The sequence below is a fragment of the Podarcis muralis genome, chromosome 8 (genome assembly GCF_964188315.1).
Source record: "Podarcis muralis chromosome 8, rPodMur119.hap1.1, whole genome shotgun sequence".
Taxonomy (NCBI): domain Eukaryota; kingdom Metazoa; phylum Chordata; class Lepidosauria; order Squamata; family Lacertidae; genus Podarcis; species Podarcis muralis.
In genome coordinates this window covers 44,707,428-44,726,676 of record NC_135662.1, presented here as the reverse complement: position 1 = coordinate 44,726,676, position 19,249 = coordinate 44,707,428, and the positions used below count along the sequence as shown (strand labels likewise).

At 41.4% G+C, this 19,249-nt stretch overlaps 1 protein-coding gene and 1 long non-coding RNA gene across 13 annotated transcripts in view; one reads left to right on the top strand and one right to left on the bottom strand.

Annotated features, from left to right (window-relative positions):
• The window catches only part of LOC114600676 (uncharacterized), a 110,792-nt gene extending 106,121 nt beyond the window's left edge, over positions 1–4,671 (top strand). The window contains exon 7 of the long non-coding RNA XR_003707621.2: positions 4,245–4,671. This is a non-coding gene — a long non-coding RNA (uncharacterized LOC114600676). The remainder of the gene's footprint in view (positions 1–4,244) is intronic.
• Positions 2,714–19,249, bottom strand: part of ZNF521 (zinc finger protein 521) — a 298,917-nt gene continuing 282,381 nt past the window's right edge. For all 12 annotated transcript variants that reach the window (XM_028737138.2, XM_028737136.2, XM_028737137.2 and 9 more), the window contains one exon: positions 2,714–3,556. In XM_028737138.2, coding sequence (XP_028592971.1) covers positions 3,527–3,556 — 30 coding nt within the window. In that variant the 3' untranslated portion in view covers positions 2,714–3,526. The remainder of the gene's footprint in view (positions 3,557–19,249) is intronic.

Genomic DNA, 19,249 nt, shown 5'->3' with positions numbered 1-19,249 from the left:
TTAGCAATCTGGTTGAATAGTACAGCCTGTGAGCAGTGACTTCTGCTTAGCCTTTCCACTCTTTATGCCAAGTAACAGGCATTCTCGTTCAATAAACCTGTGGCCTGCTTTGCATCCAGCATGTATGTCTCCTGTTCTTCCCCTCCCCCTGGTCTCCTTGATGCTGGCACAATTTTACTTTCCCCCTTCTCATTAGGGTGGCTCATTTTAGCTTCAGTGGCCCACTGGGGAAGCTAGCATGCCAGAGACTAAGCACATTCATACGGAGTCTCTGTATTTCTCCCTCCTCCCCACCTCCTGGTTCTGCAAACTGATACCCCAATCTTGTTCTGTTTGCTAAATGCTCTGATAAGCCCCCATGGAAGACTCAATCCTCATTGGGAAGGTTGAATGTCTTTCATAATCTCTTTAAACAGCTTTTTAGGGTATCACCGAGAAACCGGGAACTAATGAGAAAGGTAAATGGATTCAGGCATTTGATATGAGTGACTCGCTCTTCAAGCCAGGAGTTGAATGTGACCAGAAGACTTCTATTCCCTAGCCCTGAAAGGCAGGACTAATGGATGCACAAAGCTACCATCACATTTGCTGTTGCTGTGTTTACTGTGTTACTGTATTTACATAACTAGAAATTCAACAACCTTGCGTGTTTTGCAAGCTGTCATGACATAAGAAGCAAGTAATATGCTATGTTTTGCTTGCTAACATATTTTTGACATATTTTAGCTTTTGATTATAAGATTGCATCTTTCCCAGCTACCATCTGTCTCAACTCAGTGGCACAAACACAGTGGGGTGTAATATTTCTAACATACTTGAACTTGACGAAAAACATGCTATTTACAGTTTTAACCAATATGTCCCGCTTTCACACATGAAGGCTGAAATAAATGCCTGCACTTTTGCAAAAGGTATCTGCCATGAAGAAAGAAGGCATAATCGGATCCAATTTGGCAGAGATGAGTAACATATTAATGGAAATGAAAGCGGAATGGGTGTCTGAGTTATTATAAATAGAAGCTGGCATTGTACTTGCAGTGTATGCACAGTTGCCCATGTTTATCCTTTTGTCAGCACAAATGAGATTTTCTTAGACTACTTTTTAAAATCCCATATTCTTTTTTTTGTTTTGTTTTTTGTTCTTGGCAAACGTATGCCTAAAATTCTCAAGGCTGGAGAAAGAAACATGGCACATTTTTTCCTTGAAATCTCTGGCAAGCAGAAGCATTTTGAAAACTTTGTTTCCAGCCCTCCCATCTGTGGAGATTCAGAATGTGACACTCAGCAAACTGGAAATCACACTTAAAATCTACCCTGACAGGAAAAGGCCAGCAACTCTTTGTGGTGCCACATTGTGTAGCTCTAACCACTGCATAAGGATTCCAGAAACACTGTGCAACAAACGCAGAGAATAGATTTAGGGTGAACATTCATAGCAGCATATCTGAGGACCAGCAGCAACAGCAAAACCCTGATGGTACATTCTTCCTTTACACATACTTGGGACAAACAGGTTAATGCAGTTTTCGGCAACACTTCTCGGCTGGCTTTGAACAATCCCCCACAGGAAATGTAAGGCTGGAGTGCTCACTGAAGCGCTCTCTCTGGCCACGTCCTCTACTGCCATCTCTGTCAGCAGTGAGGACAAGGGACTGGAGGGTAGAGGAGTCCATGTCAATGCTGTGGCTGGAATTTAACAGGGTTGCCACCTCTGGTTGGGGGGGGGGGGGAGAACCGGCTACCGCTCCCTTCATAAGATAATCATTTAAGCGCACGAGCTTCCAACAGTGTCTGAGGCTGAAATAGAAACATGAAATACTGAAAAGGGGAAGCAAAGGCTACAATCCAAAGCATACTTGTTGGGCAGGAGGGATGGGGGAGACATTCGACTCAGTATGCCGTTAAAGCCAGATCTATCAAGCTCTCCCTTTCCAAAATAGTATGTGCACTTTGCAATGCAGGTCTCCAACCAATGTTTGCAAAAATGCATATATATATATCAGAGGAAAGTATGCGTGAAAATGATGGTCTTAATTAAACTTACACAAAAATGCATTATAATAGGAAAAATTGCTTGCAAAAAGTAGATACTGTTTATAAAACTGTTTCTTAGGTGAACTTTGTCCTAAAGTGTTGATGAGGATTAAAAAAGTGGTTGTTTTTTTTAATTTCTGCAAAATATGGAAAACCGAATTTAAGATTGGAGAATGAGCAACTGAGAGAACTGAACTTGACAGATTCTTCCATCCTTACTGGGGAATAAATGCACTGACCTCAGTGAGTCAGTGACTTTTTAAAAAACTGGACAAATGGCAGTCACAAAGTTCAGGACAGGAATGAGTAATGCCGATGTTGTTGGACTACAACTCCCATCATCCATTGTCCATGTTGGACTGCCATCAGCCCAAGCCACCAACTCCCAACAATATCTAGAGGGCCACAGGTTCTCCACCCCTGGTTTAGGAGATTGACATTTGCAAGCTCTGGATTCAGATCACTTACCACGACAATCCTGGTATTTTTCTAAAGAAATATACGTCTTAAACAATAACAAATTTAAACTAGAGCTTGAGATGCAGTAAGAGCCTGATTTCTGGGATCCTGTGTGATGTGAAGGGGAAAATAATTTGTTTATTTACGAGTCAAAATTAAGTTGCAAAAGGAGAGCAGGTTTGTTTGTATCTGGGACAAAAAGCACAGCCACGCTGTAATGTAATGGTAAACTGAATTTATTTCCTCTTGGAAAACCATTCCAGTAATCTCCAGGTTCAGACCGCAGAGTAAACATTAATAACAGTAACATACATGTTAGTTCAACTGATTCAAAAATTTGGCCATGTGACGTCATTAAGGAAAAGTCTTGAACACTCAAAAGCTTCAAATGGTATCCAGGGGGGAAAAAAGTTTCTTTGACAATCTACATAACAACTATTGCATATATGGTAATGCTATCTGTCATATCGCAAGGCTTACAAATATATATACAGGCCATATTCAGCTGGGGGGTCAAGTTTGGAGAGAATCGGTTCGTTTTTATTTATTTTTACTTTTGCAAGTATCTTCAACAATAAAAATACTCTTGAATTCATTTGCTTGTATACCAAAAGAGAAATTGTAGACATAAGCTGGAATGAAAGGAAAGCCAAATAGGGTTTTAATGTATTAGTTTTTCTCTCCTGTTTCTTCCTTGAAAATAACATTTGTCTTAAGCCTTTTTTCCCTTTATACGTTATTCTTCTTTTAATCCTGCTTGAATAGGGCCCAAGTCCACTTGTCTTTATAAGACCATTTTAGTATCAGACAACATAATACATGTGCAACACTTTATATACAAGAAGTCTCTCCGGTGCTCAAAAGTTCAAACACATGAACATCCAACAGTTTTGATAATACAAGTTTTATGGTACAATACAATGTTTCTGAATAATATACATTAACAATGAAAGTCTCGTGCAAAGAGTTAAACATGTTCCCTTTTTTTTTCTTGTCCCGCAAAGAATCGGTTCCTGAAGAACTGGGCCTTGCACTAACTGCTATGTTGGGTCATTGTATGATTCTGCAAGAAAAAAAGGAGATATGTGGTTATTGTACAGCCAAGGAAACAAAGCACGGGTGCAAAAAGAACACAGGCCTATTATACACACTTTGATGTTGCTTTGTACAGTGGTACCTCGGGTTAAGTACTTAATTCGTTCCGGAGTTCCGTTCTTAAGCTGAAACTGTTCTTAACCTGAAGCACCACGTTAGCTAATGGGGCCTCCTGCTGCTGCTGTGCGGCTGGAGTACGATTTCTGTCCTCATCCTGAAGCAAAGTTCTTAACCCGAGGTACTATTTCTGGGTTAGCAGAGTCTGTAACCTGAAGTATATGTAACCCGAGGTACCACTGTATTGCACACTGGAATCATTTCTATAATCTTCATCTTATGCACTTCAAAGTACATTAGGTCAAAGTCCAAGACAGTACTTGCCGAAATGGCCATTTGTGAATATGTTGGTTTGGGCCTATAATGCAGAAAACACCAACAGACCATGCAAACATCTGGGGGTGATTGCCAGTGAATGTGGCATGGGCCTTCCTTTTGTGAGAATGCTTACAGATCCATCCACTGGTGGCAAATTTTAGTATGCTAGCTGTTTTGTGTTAATATCTTCATAAGTATCTTTTCAGAAGGCCACTGGTATGTTGCAGCTGAGCCTAGGACAAATCTTAGTATAATAGTTCTTTGTGTGGATGTCTCCCTAGGTATCTTTTCAAGAGGCCAGTAGTACGTGGCAAGTGAGTCTAAGGACAAATCGAAAGTTTGAGAAGAATCCTGAAGGAAGACAGAACTTATTCGTATATGACTCAATATTTGTGACACCACCTAAGGCTACACCCAAGCATCCTACAGGTACTTAGTAGGGAATAAATCCCACTGAACTTTATGGGAGTAACTGTATGGGAACTGAAGGTGGGCCTTCAGTGTGTGGAAAGTGGCCTGCTTGCACAATAGGATTTCTCACCCACTCCTCCCTCAACTTGCTCTAGAGGGTTGGGGTAACCCCCAGAATAGATTTAGGGTGTATGTGTGCAGCATGTGGGGAGGATAGTTTTACTGTGAGAGTGGATTTTATTCCCCATGTTGCATATACCCAATGTATCATAAGGCTGAATTTCACCCATGTTTAGGACTGAGTTGCACAGTGTACTAGTCGCTGCAATACCTCAACAAGGGTTCTGCCTGCTGACTAACAATCTAAAAGGTTGAAAAGCAGAAAAGCAAACCCAAGACCATTTGATTTCATGCATAGCATTTCCCACATCAGTCGACATGTATCAAAATGCTGTAAAACAATGACAGATAAGATCTGCAAATAGTGGCTATTATGACCAATAACGCCTGTCTTTAAACTGAATATAACTAAGAGATTAGTTTTCCTGATTTAGTGTGACAGAAATGTACTTGTTACGGTAATGTCTGAAATGTGTTCAAATCCATGTGACCAAGACAACACCAGAGTATGTGTTTCCATATGCCAGATGATATCCTATTAATCTGCTCACATCTTACATCGTTCGGTGGTCCCTACGATGCAGGTAGGTCCAGGTGACTCAAACATTCGAGTTATAATCTTCTTAAAGACAATGTGAGGAACAACCATGTTCAGAATAATACTTTAGTAGAATTTTCTCTGAAGCATAAATATATAATGCTGTACTGAATGAATTTTCATACTTGAACATGTTCTAGGTAAAACTGGATTTTTGAGGGATGCAAAATTGAACAAAAACCTGAAACCTGCCCCTGCATTAGGCTTATTTCCCCACCACCCGCCTACCTGTTCCCAGACCCATGATATTGCCGCTTCGGTGTATATTTAGGCCTTCCCCCCCCCCCCCACTGTATGATCCTGGCCAATTGGGAATCACAGGTCATGGCACCGTGGGGCCCATCAGATTTCACTACTTGACAATGTTTAATGTTGGTAAATAACTTCCTTGGATTGCCCTCACTCTGAATGGGATAGAATGAGGTGATGGGAATGTACTGCCCAAGCAACGGGGCAGACTTTTGTTTGTTGCATTGCATTGATGGCAAAACTGAGCAGCAAGAGTCTCACCATAATGTAGGTTTATGTAGCCTTCAAAAGTATATTAACAAGCTGGAACATGTACAGAGGAGGGTGATCAAGGTGATAAAGGGTCTGGAAACGAAGCCTTATGGGCATGCTTCCTCGTCATCCTGGAACAAAGTGACAGAACCGCAGGGTTCTGTCCAGGGCCCCTTAATGTTCAGTGCTTTTATAAATAACTTGGATGCAGGAATTGAGGGGATGCTCATGCAATTTGCAAGTGGCACCAAACTGGGAGTGGCAGCCAATGCCACAGAAGATGGAATCAGTATTCAATATGACCTTAACAGCTTGGAGATCTTGGCCCAAACTAACAAAATGAATTTCAACAGGGACACTTAGGCAAGAGGAACCTGCTGCACAAATATAAGATGTTGGGCACCTGGCTTAACAGTAATATATGTGAACAGGATCTAGGCATCTTAGTAGGCCACAAGAAAGGAGATTCCCAATAAACATCAGGAAGAAATTTCTGATGGTTAAGAGCTGTTCAACAGTGGAACATACTACCATGAGAGGTAGTGAACTTTCCTTCCTTGAAGGTTTTTAAGCAGAGGTTGGATGGCCATGATGCTTTAGTTGAGATTCCTGCATTGCAGAGCATTGGACTGGATGTCTGATCAGCACTCAAAGGGGGAAGGGGTGTGGCATAGGGGTAGATCATCTGCTTTGCATGCACAAACTCAATCCCTGGCACCTCCGAGTCGGGCTGGGCACACCCCCTGTCTGAAATCCTGGAGGGCTACTGCCAGTCAGTGTAGACAATATTGAGCAAAATGGGTTTATGGCCCATTATAAGGCACCCTCCGATGTTCCAAATCACAATTATTTTTCATTTAAAAAAAAGAGCATGGAGGCATTAATGTGGAAGATATAAAAGAAACCATGGGATTACTCTCTGCTGGGCCCTGCTGTGGTGCTCCATAGCTAATATGGCCTGCTGCACAACAAGATTCTCAAGAGAACATGGAGACAGAAACTCAGATAGAAGCAACAGCGAGAAAAATTGCTAATTAAGCAAAGACACAAACATGTACCTTGAGCAGCCTCCCTAAATACTTGAGACTACAAGGATGTGCAACCTCTTTGCATTTTTTTAGAGCATCAATGGACTAGAAAGAAATACCTGCCTAGGGAGAAAGGCTGTTTTTGAGTATAGTGCAGATATAACATTTATGAGACAAAAAGGTGAAAGATGGGAGGAAAGAGGTAAGGGAAGGAGAAAAATTCTTTAATCCCACAGAGAGCTACATTATATTCTGCCATAAACAAAACAAAAAAACAAAAAAGTTGTCTACTGGAGACACCATGTATAAGCGACTGAAAATTGCAACCATTAATCCCAGTTATGAACTGCTGGAGGTTTTGGTTTAAGGGTGTTTTTTTATATAAAGAAGGTTATGTTTAAAAATTTAGGACAAAATTTTCCTCTATTATCCACCCAGCAGATCTGAGCTCTGATATCCTCCTCTTTCCATGTGCTCTGGACTCCCACTTCCATGACAATAGGAGCTAACACAAGTGGGGAAATCGAAAGATGGAGCTCCTGTTGACATGAACATGGGAGTTTTCAGTGCACAGGGAGAACCAATATTAGAGTTAAGAGCTTCTGTGTAACTCTGAGAATGGAATTTGCCCTTTACAGGACATACAGTATATTTGAGGCAGATGTTTTTTAAAATTGATCTTCTAGAAAGCATGCAGTACTAAGTAATTTCCCCGAGTTCATTCTCCTTCCCATATTGCCACTCTATTATTATTGCCCATGTTGCCACTCTAAGGCACCCTGAGTGATGCGTGTGCATTAAAAGGGCAAAGCAAAAATTCTCATCTAAATAAGATATAAAATTCAGCAAATTTTTGAAATCTCAATCCTATTACCTCAGTATTTATATATCTGTGTTGTATATTGCTGAGAAAGTTTGATACTGGGAGCTCTTTCAGCTTTTTTGTAGATTTTGTCAGTTTGAAGAAGAAAACTGGATTAGAATTTATATTCTTTTCCAGGATCGGAATTAATGTCTTTCGTGCTTTGTCTTTTGTCACACAAACACACACACGTAATCTTGCTTTGCAAAAGCATGCTGTATGCAGAATTTGAGGGGCAATGACAAAAATACAATAATAGAAAGTTAGGGTTTTGTTTTTGTTTTTAATTATTTCCTAACAACAAAAATGAAGCCATAGAGTTCAAGGATCCTTGCATTCCACGGAACAATGTGATGTCAGCATATGTCACGTGCCACAGATTCTAAAATACTAACTTTCCATGGGCACTTGCTCTGTGATATCAGTGGAACTTAACATTCATATGATAATCTATTCAACCCTTTAGGTTTCAGAAACTGATGTTAAATCCACAATTGGCAGCTTGGTGCTTCAAACACTTGGGCTGTGTCCATTTCAGTGAACTTGGGAAACGGTCTTGTGTTTTGTCGCTGAGTTCCACAGCTTTCACTGCAACAGTGAAAAAGCAGGGTTTTTTCCCCCAGCAACTGTTTGAAGTCTCCTCTCCACCCTGTTGTATTTACCTGAACTAAATTCTTACAGAAAGCAATCTGAGAAAGAGAAACAGAGTGCTAGGGGGAAAAAAATCTACCATGAAAAAAACTCCCCCTTATTCCAATACCCCATTAGAATCCCAAACGTGAAGTGCTGTTGCATTCAATTTAAATGAGACATTTCGAAGCTGAATGAAATGAATGCAATTGTTTCTGAAAAGCAGATTACAAATAAAGAAATAGAAAGATTAAATGGGGACATTATTGTTCAACAGATGGTGTCAGAATCACAGCAGCATGTTTTTCTCTTTCCTTAATTCAAGAAAGTGAACACCAGTAATCAATCATCACTGATTAACTAATTATGGTATACTAACATTTTAAAATTGATGGGAAATCTACATTTAAAAACTAAGCCCCGTTGCTGCTTTCTCCCCCTTTTCTGTAAGCCCACGGCATTCCAATACAGTTTCAGGTTGTAAAACAGATTTCTACATTACTAACCTTTAAGCACCACTTTTTTAAAAACACACACACACGCACACACACACACCAAAAGCAATTGGTTTCCAACCGGCTGGATAATAAGTCTTTTGACCTGCATTCTTCTCTGACCCATTAAGGTCAGCTCTGTGCTCGGGCATAGAGCTGACTTAGGAAATGCCTCCAAGTCCTGCATTTCATCTCCTGCCCACTCAAAACAAAGCTTTCTTTAAATGTGTCTGTACAGGTCCCAAAAGACCAGGGAGGCATCCCTGTAGTGGGCAATGGAGGGACAGAAGCTTCTGCCTTTATTAATGAATGCAGACCATTATGAGTCTGGCTGGCTCCTGCGCTGTTCCCAGAAGCATATACTGTACGTGACTTAAAATGCTAGAATATTGACACAAAGCGAGCCAGGCAACCCTAAGGAAAATTACTCCTTGGATATAATGTAGGCTCGTAACAGCTATTAGAGTACAAAATAAAACCCTCCGGGATCAAACTGACATATACAGCATTCTACCTACTCCTCAAACATTAGAAGAATTTCTTTGTGAAGGCATTCTCAAGGACAGCATTAAACTGACTTTTGTAGCAATCTGCAACAGCTTTTTGGCTTACAGCTTTTAGTACTAAATCTCTAGTTTGAATCAATATAAGTACTATATCCTCCACATTAATCAATACATTTGGTTCAATACACATTCTATTAAATTATACTTTCTAATCAAGGTTTTCTGCTTCTCCCCCCCCCCCCCCCAATCCATTGCTCCCTTCTTCCAAACCTCTTACTGATAGCTTTCAGTTTGTCCTCGGAAAATGGCAGGATACTTGGCGGGGGTGATAGAGATGGGGATGAAGTAAAAATGGGCAAACCCAGCATACCCCGATTACAAGCCCTAATGCCAAGCAGGTGGTTTGATTACAATAAGATTTCCAGAACTTCCAATCCTAGCTTTCAGGATTGATAATATAGCTCCTGCAAAACTGGACAAAGAAATGTTCAAGAACACAAAGAAGGAGATGCACCAAGCAAGGGGGCGGGAAAGGTTTCAATTTTCATTTTGGTTAATCAAAAAATGACTAAAGGAGAGGGGCAAAACTCAATAGTGAAGGCAAATGAGTAAAAAAAACCCACAGACAGAGAGGAATTCAGTTATCCATGACCTGGTAATATGCAGCTCCCTTTGAAAAAGCTCAGTTGGTTCAGAATATGCAAACTGGAACTGGCTATGTGAGTGCTTTTATCTGGCTTCCTGTCCATTTCTGGGCCCAATACAAAGTGTTCCTTCAAGTCTCCTCATGGCTTGCAACCGTGTACCTGAAGGGCTCAGTTGGTAGAGCATGACACTCTTAATGTCAGGGTCATAGATTCTAGCCCCACATTGAGCTAAAGATTCCTGCATTGTATCTGGTCCCCCACTGCAGGACCAGATGGCCTTTCTGGTCCCTTCCAACTCTATGATTCCTGTTTAGGGAAGTTTTTAATGTGTGACATTTTAGTATATTTTTAATCTTTGTTGGAAGCCGCCCAGAGTGGCTGGGGAAACCCAGCCAGATGGGCAGGGTACAAAATTATTTATTCTTATTATTCTTATTCTTATTATTCTTATATTCTATGACTGCTTCTTTTCACATTCATCTACCTACACCTTGAGAACATCAGCCGATGCCTTCTGTTGGGTGATCCATCAAGTGAGGGGCAAAGCGTCACTGCTGTTGAAAGGGCCTTTTCAGTGGCGGCACCCTGCCTGAGGAAGTACTCCTCAGAAGGATTCACCTGGTGTCTATTCTAATGTATTTTTGGTGCCAGGCAGATGTATTTTTATTTCCCCAGGACTTTTAAATCTTTTAATGCCTGCTGTTAGCTCTTAAATCTATTTTTAGCACTGATGTTTTCTTCTCTGCCCTGTTCTTGATTTTAACTTCAGGTTGTTTTAGCGCTTCATCACATTTTATTGAATAAATCCATTTTATTGTTGTAGCTTTTATTTTATTTTTACAGTGTTAGCTGCCTCGGGAATGTATATTATAGGGTGACCTGCAAAAGTGAAAAATAAAATAAAAACAGAAGAGAAGCAAATGGGAAGTGCTCACCTTCCATGGTGAATATCAGCTAGATGGAGAAGAGTGATAGACAAGTTCGCCTTGGCTAAAAAGCTCTACAAAGCTGACACTAGTTTTTGGGACCTGCTTGGGGTAGTACTGGGGGCTTAGGATCCTGTGAAATCATGGCCTCACTTCAAATGCCCCAGAAACACCTCATTTCAGCTCCCACCAGTGGTGGCACATTGCTGGCAGGGCATCTAAACACATGGAGCTTTCTGTGGGCATACCACACCATATTACCATACCGTGTCCTGGGCAGTGTAAGTGCCATTCTACCAGTGACCCTCCGACTCCATCAGCCAAGTAGTACGTATGCTGCCCCCTAAAGCTTGTCAGTCAGCTGAATGCCAACTTCAAGACTGCAGCATAAGACAACTTTACAAAACCAGGGGGAGGGAAAGAATATTGGTTATGAATGGCCATTATATATCATATCACAAAACTGTTTGAATAAAAGTTGGGTTGCTCCTCCAAGGTGCCTGGATATGAGATTACCTGAGAACCTTAGGTAAGCCTCTCTGAGTTCCTCATAAGATCAGTGGGGCATAGGTAGAATTAAACAAATATTTGGAGAAGAGGATCTTGGGTCTAAGGAGTGCCAGTGAGATATTAGATTTGTGAGATAGAAGTTACGACGTAAAAGGGGTCAGTATAGTGCTTTAATCTATATAAGACAAATTTTTCAGTCATGGAACTACAGCGTGTCAAGGCGTCAAGCTACATTGCTAAATGATCTAGTGGAAACATAGCCTTATAAAGTAGAATAGTTTAATGCCAGAGCATGAAATGCTGTTGCATTCTGTGGGCAATGCTTTCCATTTATTTGTATGTTTTTTCTCTGTAAAAGAAACTCTGCACTTTTATGCTTTTGGATTGGAACAGAGATTTCTCTCTCCTCCCCACCCCAAGTTTACAATGAACCTGAAAAGAAACTGCTGAATTTTCTTTTGGCATTTAACACCGTTCTACACAACACTCGCTGGACAGCACTATATCACTATCACAGAGAAAGGTGAGAGAGCATAGCAAAAGTCAAGACGAGAAACAGAAAGAAAATGAGGGCAGAAACCAACTTTTTCTTCCTCTATCTTTCAGATTTATTTTTTGGAGAATAATTAACTGGAATGTTCAAAATTAATTGATCTTTACTAATCTCTTCTCTGTATTCATAACTGGAAGGAAGGGAGTGCTTTTGTTTTACTCATCCCAAACTAGACTCTGTCACTAGCAAAAGACTGTGTCAGCTGTGATAAAAATCAACACCATTACATATTTAAAGACCTGCAAGTAGGTTTGGACTGAACATAGTTTGGGTACCTTTAATACTTCTGTGTAAGGGAGGAGCTCCTGCAGTGAGTAGGAGCTTTTTTGCTCTGATGTTGCCATGCCTACCTTCCTTCCCAATTCCCAGCAAGGGAGCAAAGAGAGGGTAAGTGGACAACAGCAGCATTGTGAAAGCAAAGAATTTGCCACTCAAGAGTACCAGAGCTATACTTGAGCTCTGGCATATACAATCATTTATGCCTAGGTCTCTAGTCCGATCTATTCATACAGCTGAATGAGGCAGTCAGGTGGACTGCACTGCTTCAAGACGAGAATTGAAGACATCATTTTTGAATGCTTCCCTCCATTAAAAATTTCCTGCAAACAGTAAAATCAACACAGCAGGAAAAGGCTGGGTTAGAAACTCTCTTTCTGATTAAAAGAACAAAAACAGCAGGATTTTCTATAGTTTTTAAAACATAGGTGAACTTTCGAAAGTTCCCACATTGGTAGTAGCAGAGTCCAACTGTCTCAATATTCTGCTAACTGTATAGGCCCAGCCTTGGATTTATTCACTTGTGTGTGATATACTGGCTGCATTAGCCCTATTGGGGTATGCTGCTCATGTGTAAAGGCTACACATTACAGTGGTACCTCGGGTTACATATGTTTCAGGTTACATACATTTCAGGTTACAGACTCCGCTAACCCATAAATAGTACCTCGGGTTAAGAACTTCGCTTCAGGATGAGAACAAAAATCGTGCTCTGGTGGTGCGGCAGCAGCAGCAGAAGGCCCCATTAGCTAAAGTGGTGCTTCAGGTTAAGAACAGTTTCAGGTTAAGAACGGACCTCCAGAACGAATTAAGTACTTAACCAGAGGTACCACTGTACATGGAGATGGCTGTGCTAAGCTCTGTCCCCACTCTGCTGTGTCTGTCACTCTTCAGAAGTTGAAGGTTGCAGTCTGAAGCAAAGAACCTCTTGTATTCATTGAGGTGGACCTGTGTGGCTTCTTCCCCATCACAATCACACTCCCTTCAGTCTTCAAAGTGTATGGAAGAGGTGCAATTTACATGCCACTCTGCCCAACCAAGGCAGAGGCAGGCGGGAGGGTGACTCACCCATGCTGAACAATATGCAGCCCCAGGCTGTCCACAAGCTGGGGAAGGTTTTGAGATGGGAAAGCCTGATAAATGTGCATAGGCCATCTACATGTGCTGGAACACTGAGTGTGATAGCAGAGCATGGCTAACATATACAGAACTGTTGTCTCTTTCCAGGGAACCTAACCCAAATCAAGTGGAAACTAATGCCTGAACAAGGCTTACGATTTGTGGGAAATCATACAGCTTGTCCAGTTCAGACAACAAGGCATGGTTGGACTGTGATGTCTGAATTGGGTCCACATGGGAAGTTTTATCCTAAAATGAGTCACGGCTCTGATGGGCACAGGACAATTTCTAACCTTGATAGAGCACAGCCTTGGTAAAATTAAGAAGTGGGAAGCTGGCAAGCTAGGCAGTGCCCTCTTGCTCAAACTTCTTGCACACATGTTGCTTTTGTTAGGCACAAAATGCCTATGTTAAGCCCGGCCAGTTTGGAAAGAAAACAGAAGCCACAGCAGTTCCAGTACAGAAGAGCAACAAGAGACAGAAGGCTTCAATAGGCGAGACCATCTAATCAAATATTCAAGGATTAAGTCAGTGCATTATGGACAGATGTGTTCATGTGCCAGTTGTTTCTCTGCTTTAATTTTTTTTGGCCTTGTAATGTTTAATTTATCATGCTGGTGCTTTTTAAACTAGAACATCTGTAAACAAGCTTAAGTACGACCTCTCTCATTTTATATCCATGCACTGTGCTCCTTCTTCGTGCCTTAATTGTAGATACCTTCAAGACAAATCAATCTACAGCAGGGAAAGAATGAAAAAGCAAAGGAACCTGACAAGCTGTAAGGTGTTTCTCTTTTACAGCACATGCATTCCCTGCTTGCTCAGTTCTGACTCAGGGAACACAACCCATGGTATGCGCATACTACTACTTTATAGGTCAAAGCCAATTAAACAAATTACTACTAAATATTTAACAGCTCTGTTTAGTAATTAGCAGCAAATAATGGCAGCTTAAATTGATAATCACGCAGATGTTTTTAAAACTAAGCCAGCTATAAAGTTATTTGTATCTACTTAACAAGCTTTGTGCCTCTATATGTGGCAATAAATAGTTAATTTCTAAGAATTCAATTCACCAAACTTTCATTTTTTTTCCATTTAAAGAAAGGATAACATCTAGCTAACAGGATCAGCACATTCTCTTAACTAAGCCATTGCTAGCATCCATATCTTCTGTAATTTTCAATTACAGCCAACAGGACAGCTGGATTGTTGCATTCATCTTACTATGCCTTACATACACCCTCCTGTTAAATTCCACCTACCCACCATCCATTAGCACTTGGATTTCTTGCAAATTACCCAGCCCTTCATTTCCTCCCATCAATCCCTCTGTACTGATATCTCTGCCATCTCTGAGCAGTAGAAGCAAGTGAGCCAAGACAATGCAAGGAAGAGAGAACCCTCTCATTGTGCTCCTGCGGAGAAAGTGGTTTCATAATGTCACAGACACTATGAAATAATTGGTTGGAAATAATTATGAGGCTGTAGAAGGCAAATCTGTCTGGTCAGGCTTCTGACATTCCCAAGTGATGGATATTGTCAGAAGCAAGCCGGCAGTGAACCATACTGTGCAAGTTGGAGTTAACTCTTTAACAGCAAAAACACGATTAGCAGACTTGGCAGAGTATCAGGCCTAACAAGCACAGCAACTCATCTCTGGTAGGTCTTGCCCCCCCATGAAGCAGTTGCTGAGACTGAAGCTCCCACCTCCTCACAGCTGCCTAAGTCTCCTCCTCTCCAGGGTTTCCCCCAAGCAATCAGAGACTGCGCCTCCATGCCTGTCTTTGCTTCTCCCACTTCATATCTCTTCTGCGAGATTTGTAGCAGGGCTTGTCACAGCAGGAGGGAGAGACCCTCATGACTCTTCACCAGCCTGACTCATTTCTGCCTCTTCATTGCTCTCATCCAAGCTTTCTGCTTCTGCTTCTGCCTCTGATTCTGAACGGCTCTCTGCCACAGACTCTACCAGCTCACTAAGCCTTGTTACTTCTTCAGCTTCTGACACCTCTTCTTCCCCATCTTCTCCCTGTGGCCACTCATCATTGTCCCACCATCACTCCCTGGGGTCTGAGCCTTCTTCCCTTGGTGGTTCCCCACCTGGTTCCTCCCATCATTCCTCTGCGACCAACCAGTCCATATCTCCAATCAGCCTCAACCAATTTGACCAACAGTCAGGAATGAGGGGAGTTGTCGTCCAAAATATTTGGAGGGCACCAGGTTGGAGAAAACTGTTCTAAACAATGGTCCATCTATTTATAAATACAAATGATGAGACATTTACATTTTTTTCCTGAAGGTCAAGAATTCAGGATGCACTGTAAAAAACCACAAACTTCCAAAACACAAACACAGAAGAGAAAAATTGGAATGAGTTTTCTGTGACATGTTATAAAAGACAATAACATTTTATGTCCTTATTGTGGATCTTGGCTGTAAACTTGTAGTGTCCTCATTCTCTGCTGCCTTGCCCCTGGTGTAATCACTTACACTTGTGCAAAGTGAGTGGAAAATGCTACCAAAGCAGAGTACTGGAGTTTTATAGCTACTCTGTTCAACGGTGGCTGACTGCTCCAGGGGCAAAAGTAATAGAAAATTGTGCACGGAAATTTTCTGATTTTTTGTGGAAACCGCTATTACCATATCCCCTCCACAGTTATCAGTCAGCATCTTTCTTCCTCTTGAGAGTTGTTCCAGTCTCCTAAAAATAATTGATATCTCTGGCGTATGGAAGCTTATGTTCAGAATGTTCAAGACTCTCATTGCTACAACACCAGAGCAGTTCACAATCTATAGTGTTTCCAGCTTTACAATGCACTGTGCTATTACAATGTTATCGCTTCATAGAAGGAAATAGTGCAGAAATGCAGTTTCCTACATAAAGTATCCACTGACTCAGACTGATCTGATAGTTCAGGAGTTAATCAGTTATGGACGTTCAGGACAATTGCTCCCCACAATATTAAAGTATAGTGCTGTAAGTCAAGGCCTGATTTCAGAACATATTGCCATAAATTCATTAAATAGCATTAGTTCCCCTCATACGCAAAGGTGCATTGTCTAGAATAGAAAGTTGCTTAAAGGGGAAAGTAACTGGAAGTGGAAATAGGAGATGTGCTTGAAATGAAAGTGCTTCAAAAGCTGACTACAAATACACCCACATTAATGAGTGTTTATACTCATTAGTCCCTTTCTCCACCTCTTTCTCTGCACTTCCTGTTTCACATGCATTCATTAGTGACCTCTTCTCTTGTCCTTTGGGCAGGTGTTCCTCTCTCCCACTCGCTTCCATCTTAAGATGCTGAGAACAGGGTGGCCATTAGTTGTTTGTCTTATAAATCAAAATATTGCGTGGTTTTCTACTACTCTTTAGACCCCCTGAAATTAATGGACCTAACTTAATCCTTCTCCTTAATTTGAATGGGTCTATTCTGAGTAAAACCCATCTGATTACCACCCACTGATGTTGAATGTCTGTCCCTGTTTCTTTCTTCTATCCCATGTTGCTGCAATTACCTTTGAATAAGGAAACATTGGCTCAGAGTGAAAAGAACTCTGTATAAGGCTAGCTGCACCATGTCTGTGTGGCAATATGTCCCTTCACCTGTCCCACCACATGTTGCAAAAAAAAAACAACCCAGATCTGTGTTGTGGAGCTCTGATGGAACAGCTGTACTAAATATCTCATGTTCCTATGTAACATGCAATCAAAGCTACTGCATTAGATGAGGCAGGAACGCTTCCATCTAATTAAAGCAACTCTTTAAAGTGAAACATTGTCTTGATCCTAGAATAAAGGCAGAATCTTGTCTATCAGAAGGCGATTCATCATCCTACCGCACGCTTACACCATTTGAAAAAGCAAGCTATAAACAAGCAGACACAGTAATGCTGCTACGCATAAAGGGGCAGCCAACAGGAGGCCTCCTTTCTAATCAGTACTCAAAGGAATCTGTCATAGTGAAGTGGCACTTACTCTAATTTAAAGCTCTTATGGTTACTTTACCTTTGCAAAATGTATAAACTAATAACTTTGCTAAACTGCCTTGGCATTCAAAATATATAAACAACAAAAGCACAACAGCAAAGGCTTGAGCTTAAAAGGCGGGAGAGAGAGAGCAGCTTCTCCCAGAATCTGCTCTTGCCAGCATGGAAAGAAAACATGGGATTCAGGATTGTGTTATGCTTGAAGTTCCCCCAGTTCAAAAACATCTCCACGACAGATCCTCCATGTCAGCAAGATCTCTGCTGTCACACCATCACGTGCCAACTCTTATTGCTGCTGCAATTTCTGTTTCGCTTCTTGAAAAACTACCTGTAGCTCAGTTATCAAGTCATATTTGCCATACAGAATGTACCGAAGAGAAGCTCCTAATACGTGCTGGATTCTAACCTTTCCCATAATGCAGACATGTTTGTGCTGCTTGCTGTCCGCTGTAACATTTGCTTGTAACTTCATGCATGCACAATATGTTTGCTAAAATGTGAAATGGCATATGCCTATGTTCCATGTTTGTATGCTTATCTACATTTGCCTTTTTATCCTGAACCGCTTTGGCAGGGTAACTTTGCACTACCCAGACTGGCTTACAACATTTTTAAAAAAAGAAATCATAAAACATGAAAAGAAAATCAAGAAATGTTATAGTACAGAGTGCATAGGATTGCAGCCTGAAAGCCACTTTTCAGTATTTGTCACCCAACGGCATGAAAGTAATGTCAGAAGCCCCAGGCCACATGGAGAGAATGCCCACTGAAACTTCCTCATACACACCAGGGTCACCCCTTCTGAAAACTGGGGTATGTGTGGTTGGGAAAGGTACCATTAGAAAACTGAGAAGGTGCAATAGGTGGCATTTTAGAAAAACAGCAATCTTTCTCTTGGGAGGTAACTCACCAAACATCCTTTTCCTTCCCAGGGAAAGGAAAACATAGCAAGGGTTCCTGGGTAAGCACTCTTGTGATATCACCTACTAGCAAGACTAGTCCCTTCCCTTGTCTCACGCCGACTTGAATGTTTGCAATCCTTACAAACTAGTGCAATGCTGCCAAGGTAATTCAAACAATTCACTAGAAACTTGACTGTCTCAGATCAAACTAGTTATATTTTACACCATGCACGGAGGGTGTGGGTGTGGGTGTGAGTGTGTATGTGTGTTGCTGGGCAAAAAGCACTGAGGGGACTTCTTGCCTGAAAGGACAACAGCTACCAGGGGTTAACAGGACTACAAACTCATCAAAGGCTTGACTTCCATCTATACCTGCAATCCCGCTTCCTCCTTCTCTAGCACCCTAATGCAAACATAATTAAATTTGCCGTTGGATTTAATCCATTTTTGAAGTATATGAACTACTTCATAATAACCTAAACAGGGATTAAATTTATTCTACTGCTGATTGTGGGGAGGTGGTGGGGGAAAGACTGGAGGCAGGAGGCAAAAGGCCAAACATTAGTGTTTAAACAAGTCAGTGGAACCCGGCCATTTTTATCTGGAGAGGCTGCGGAGCAGTCTGGTGGCCCCCGTCTGGAATATGCTCCCACTCTTGATCAGAACCCTGTGCTAGTTTTTATGAGGGATGAAAATGGGCCCCTTCTAGCTGTTTATTGTCCATGAAAGTGCTATTTACTGCCTGTGGCTTGGCCATGACTTACTGGAAGTGGTCTTGCATGCGGACAGGTAAGATAAAAGAGGGGAGGCCGGAGAGCAGCTGTACATAGACTTGAAATAGGGAAGGAGGCCAGTAGATGCAAGAGAGAAGGCTGCCTATGTTCAATGGCGCTGTGGCAAGTGATGAGGCAACATCCTGAACAATATTGTACAAAGGGGTAGCAGATTTCATTACACTCCCCTCTCAGCTCATTATGGAAAGTCTTGCCCACCCCTAGGCCACATATTCAGGGGAAGTAGGTCAGCTTATACTAGATCAAAACTAACCATTTAAAAGCTGCTCTGTATAGTGTCTTATTTTAGACAAAACAAGTTTGTACTGAGTATAAGAAGACTGCATTGTATTCATCTGCGAATGTGATATTCTACTTTTCATGCCATTGTAAAGCAGTTAAAATTCAAAAAAAATTACACCTTCCCACATAAATAGAGCAAA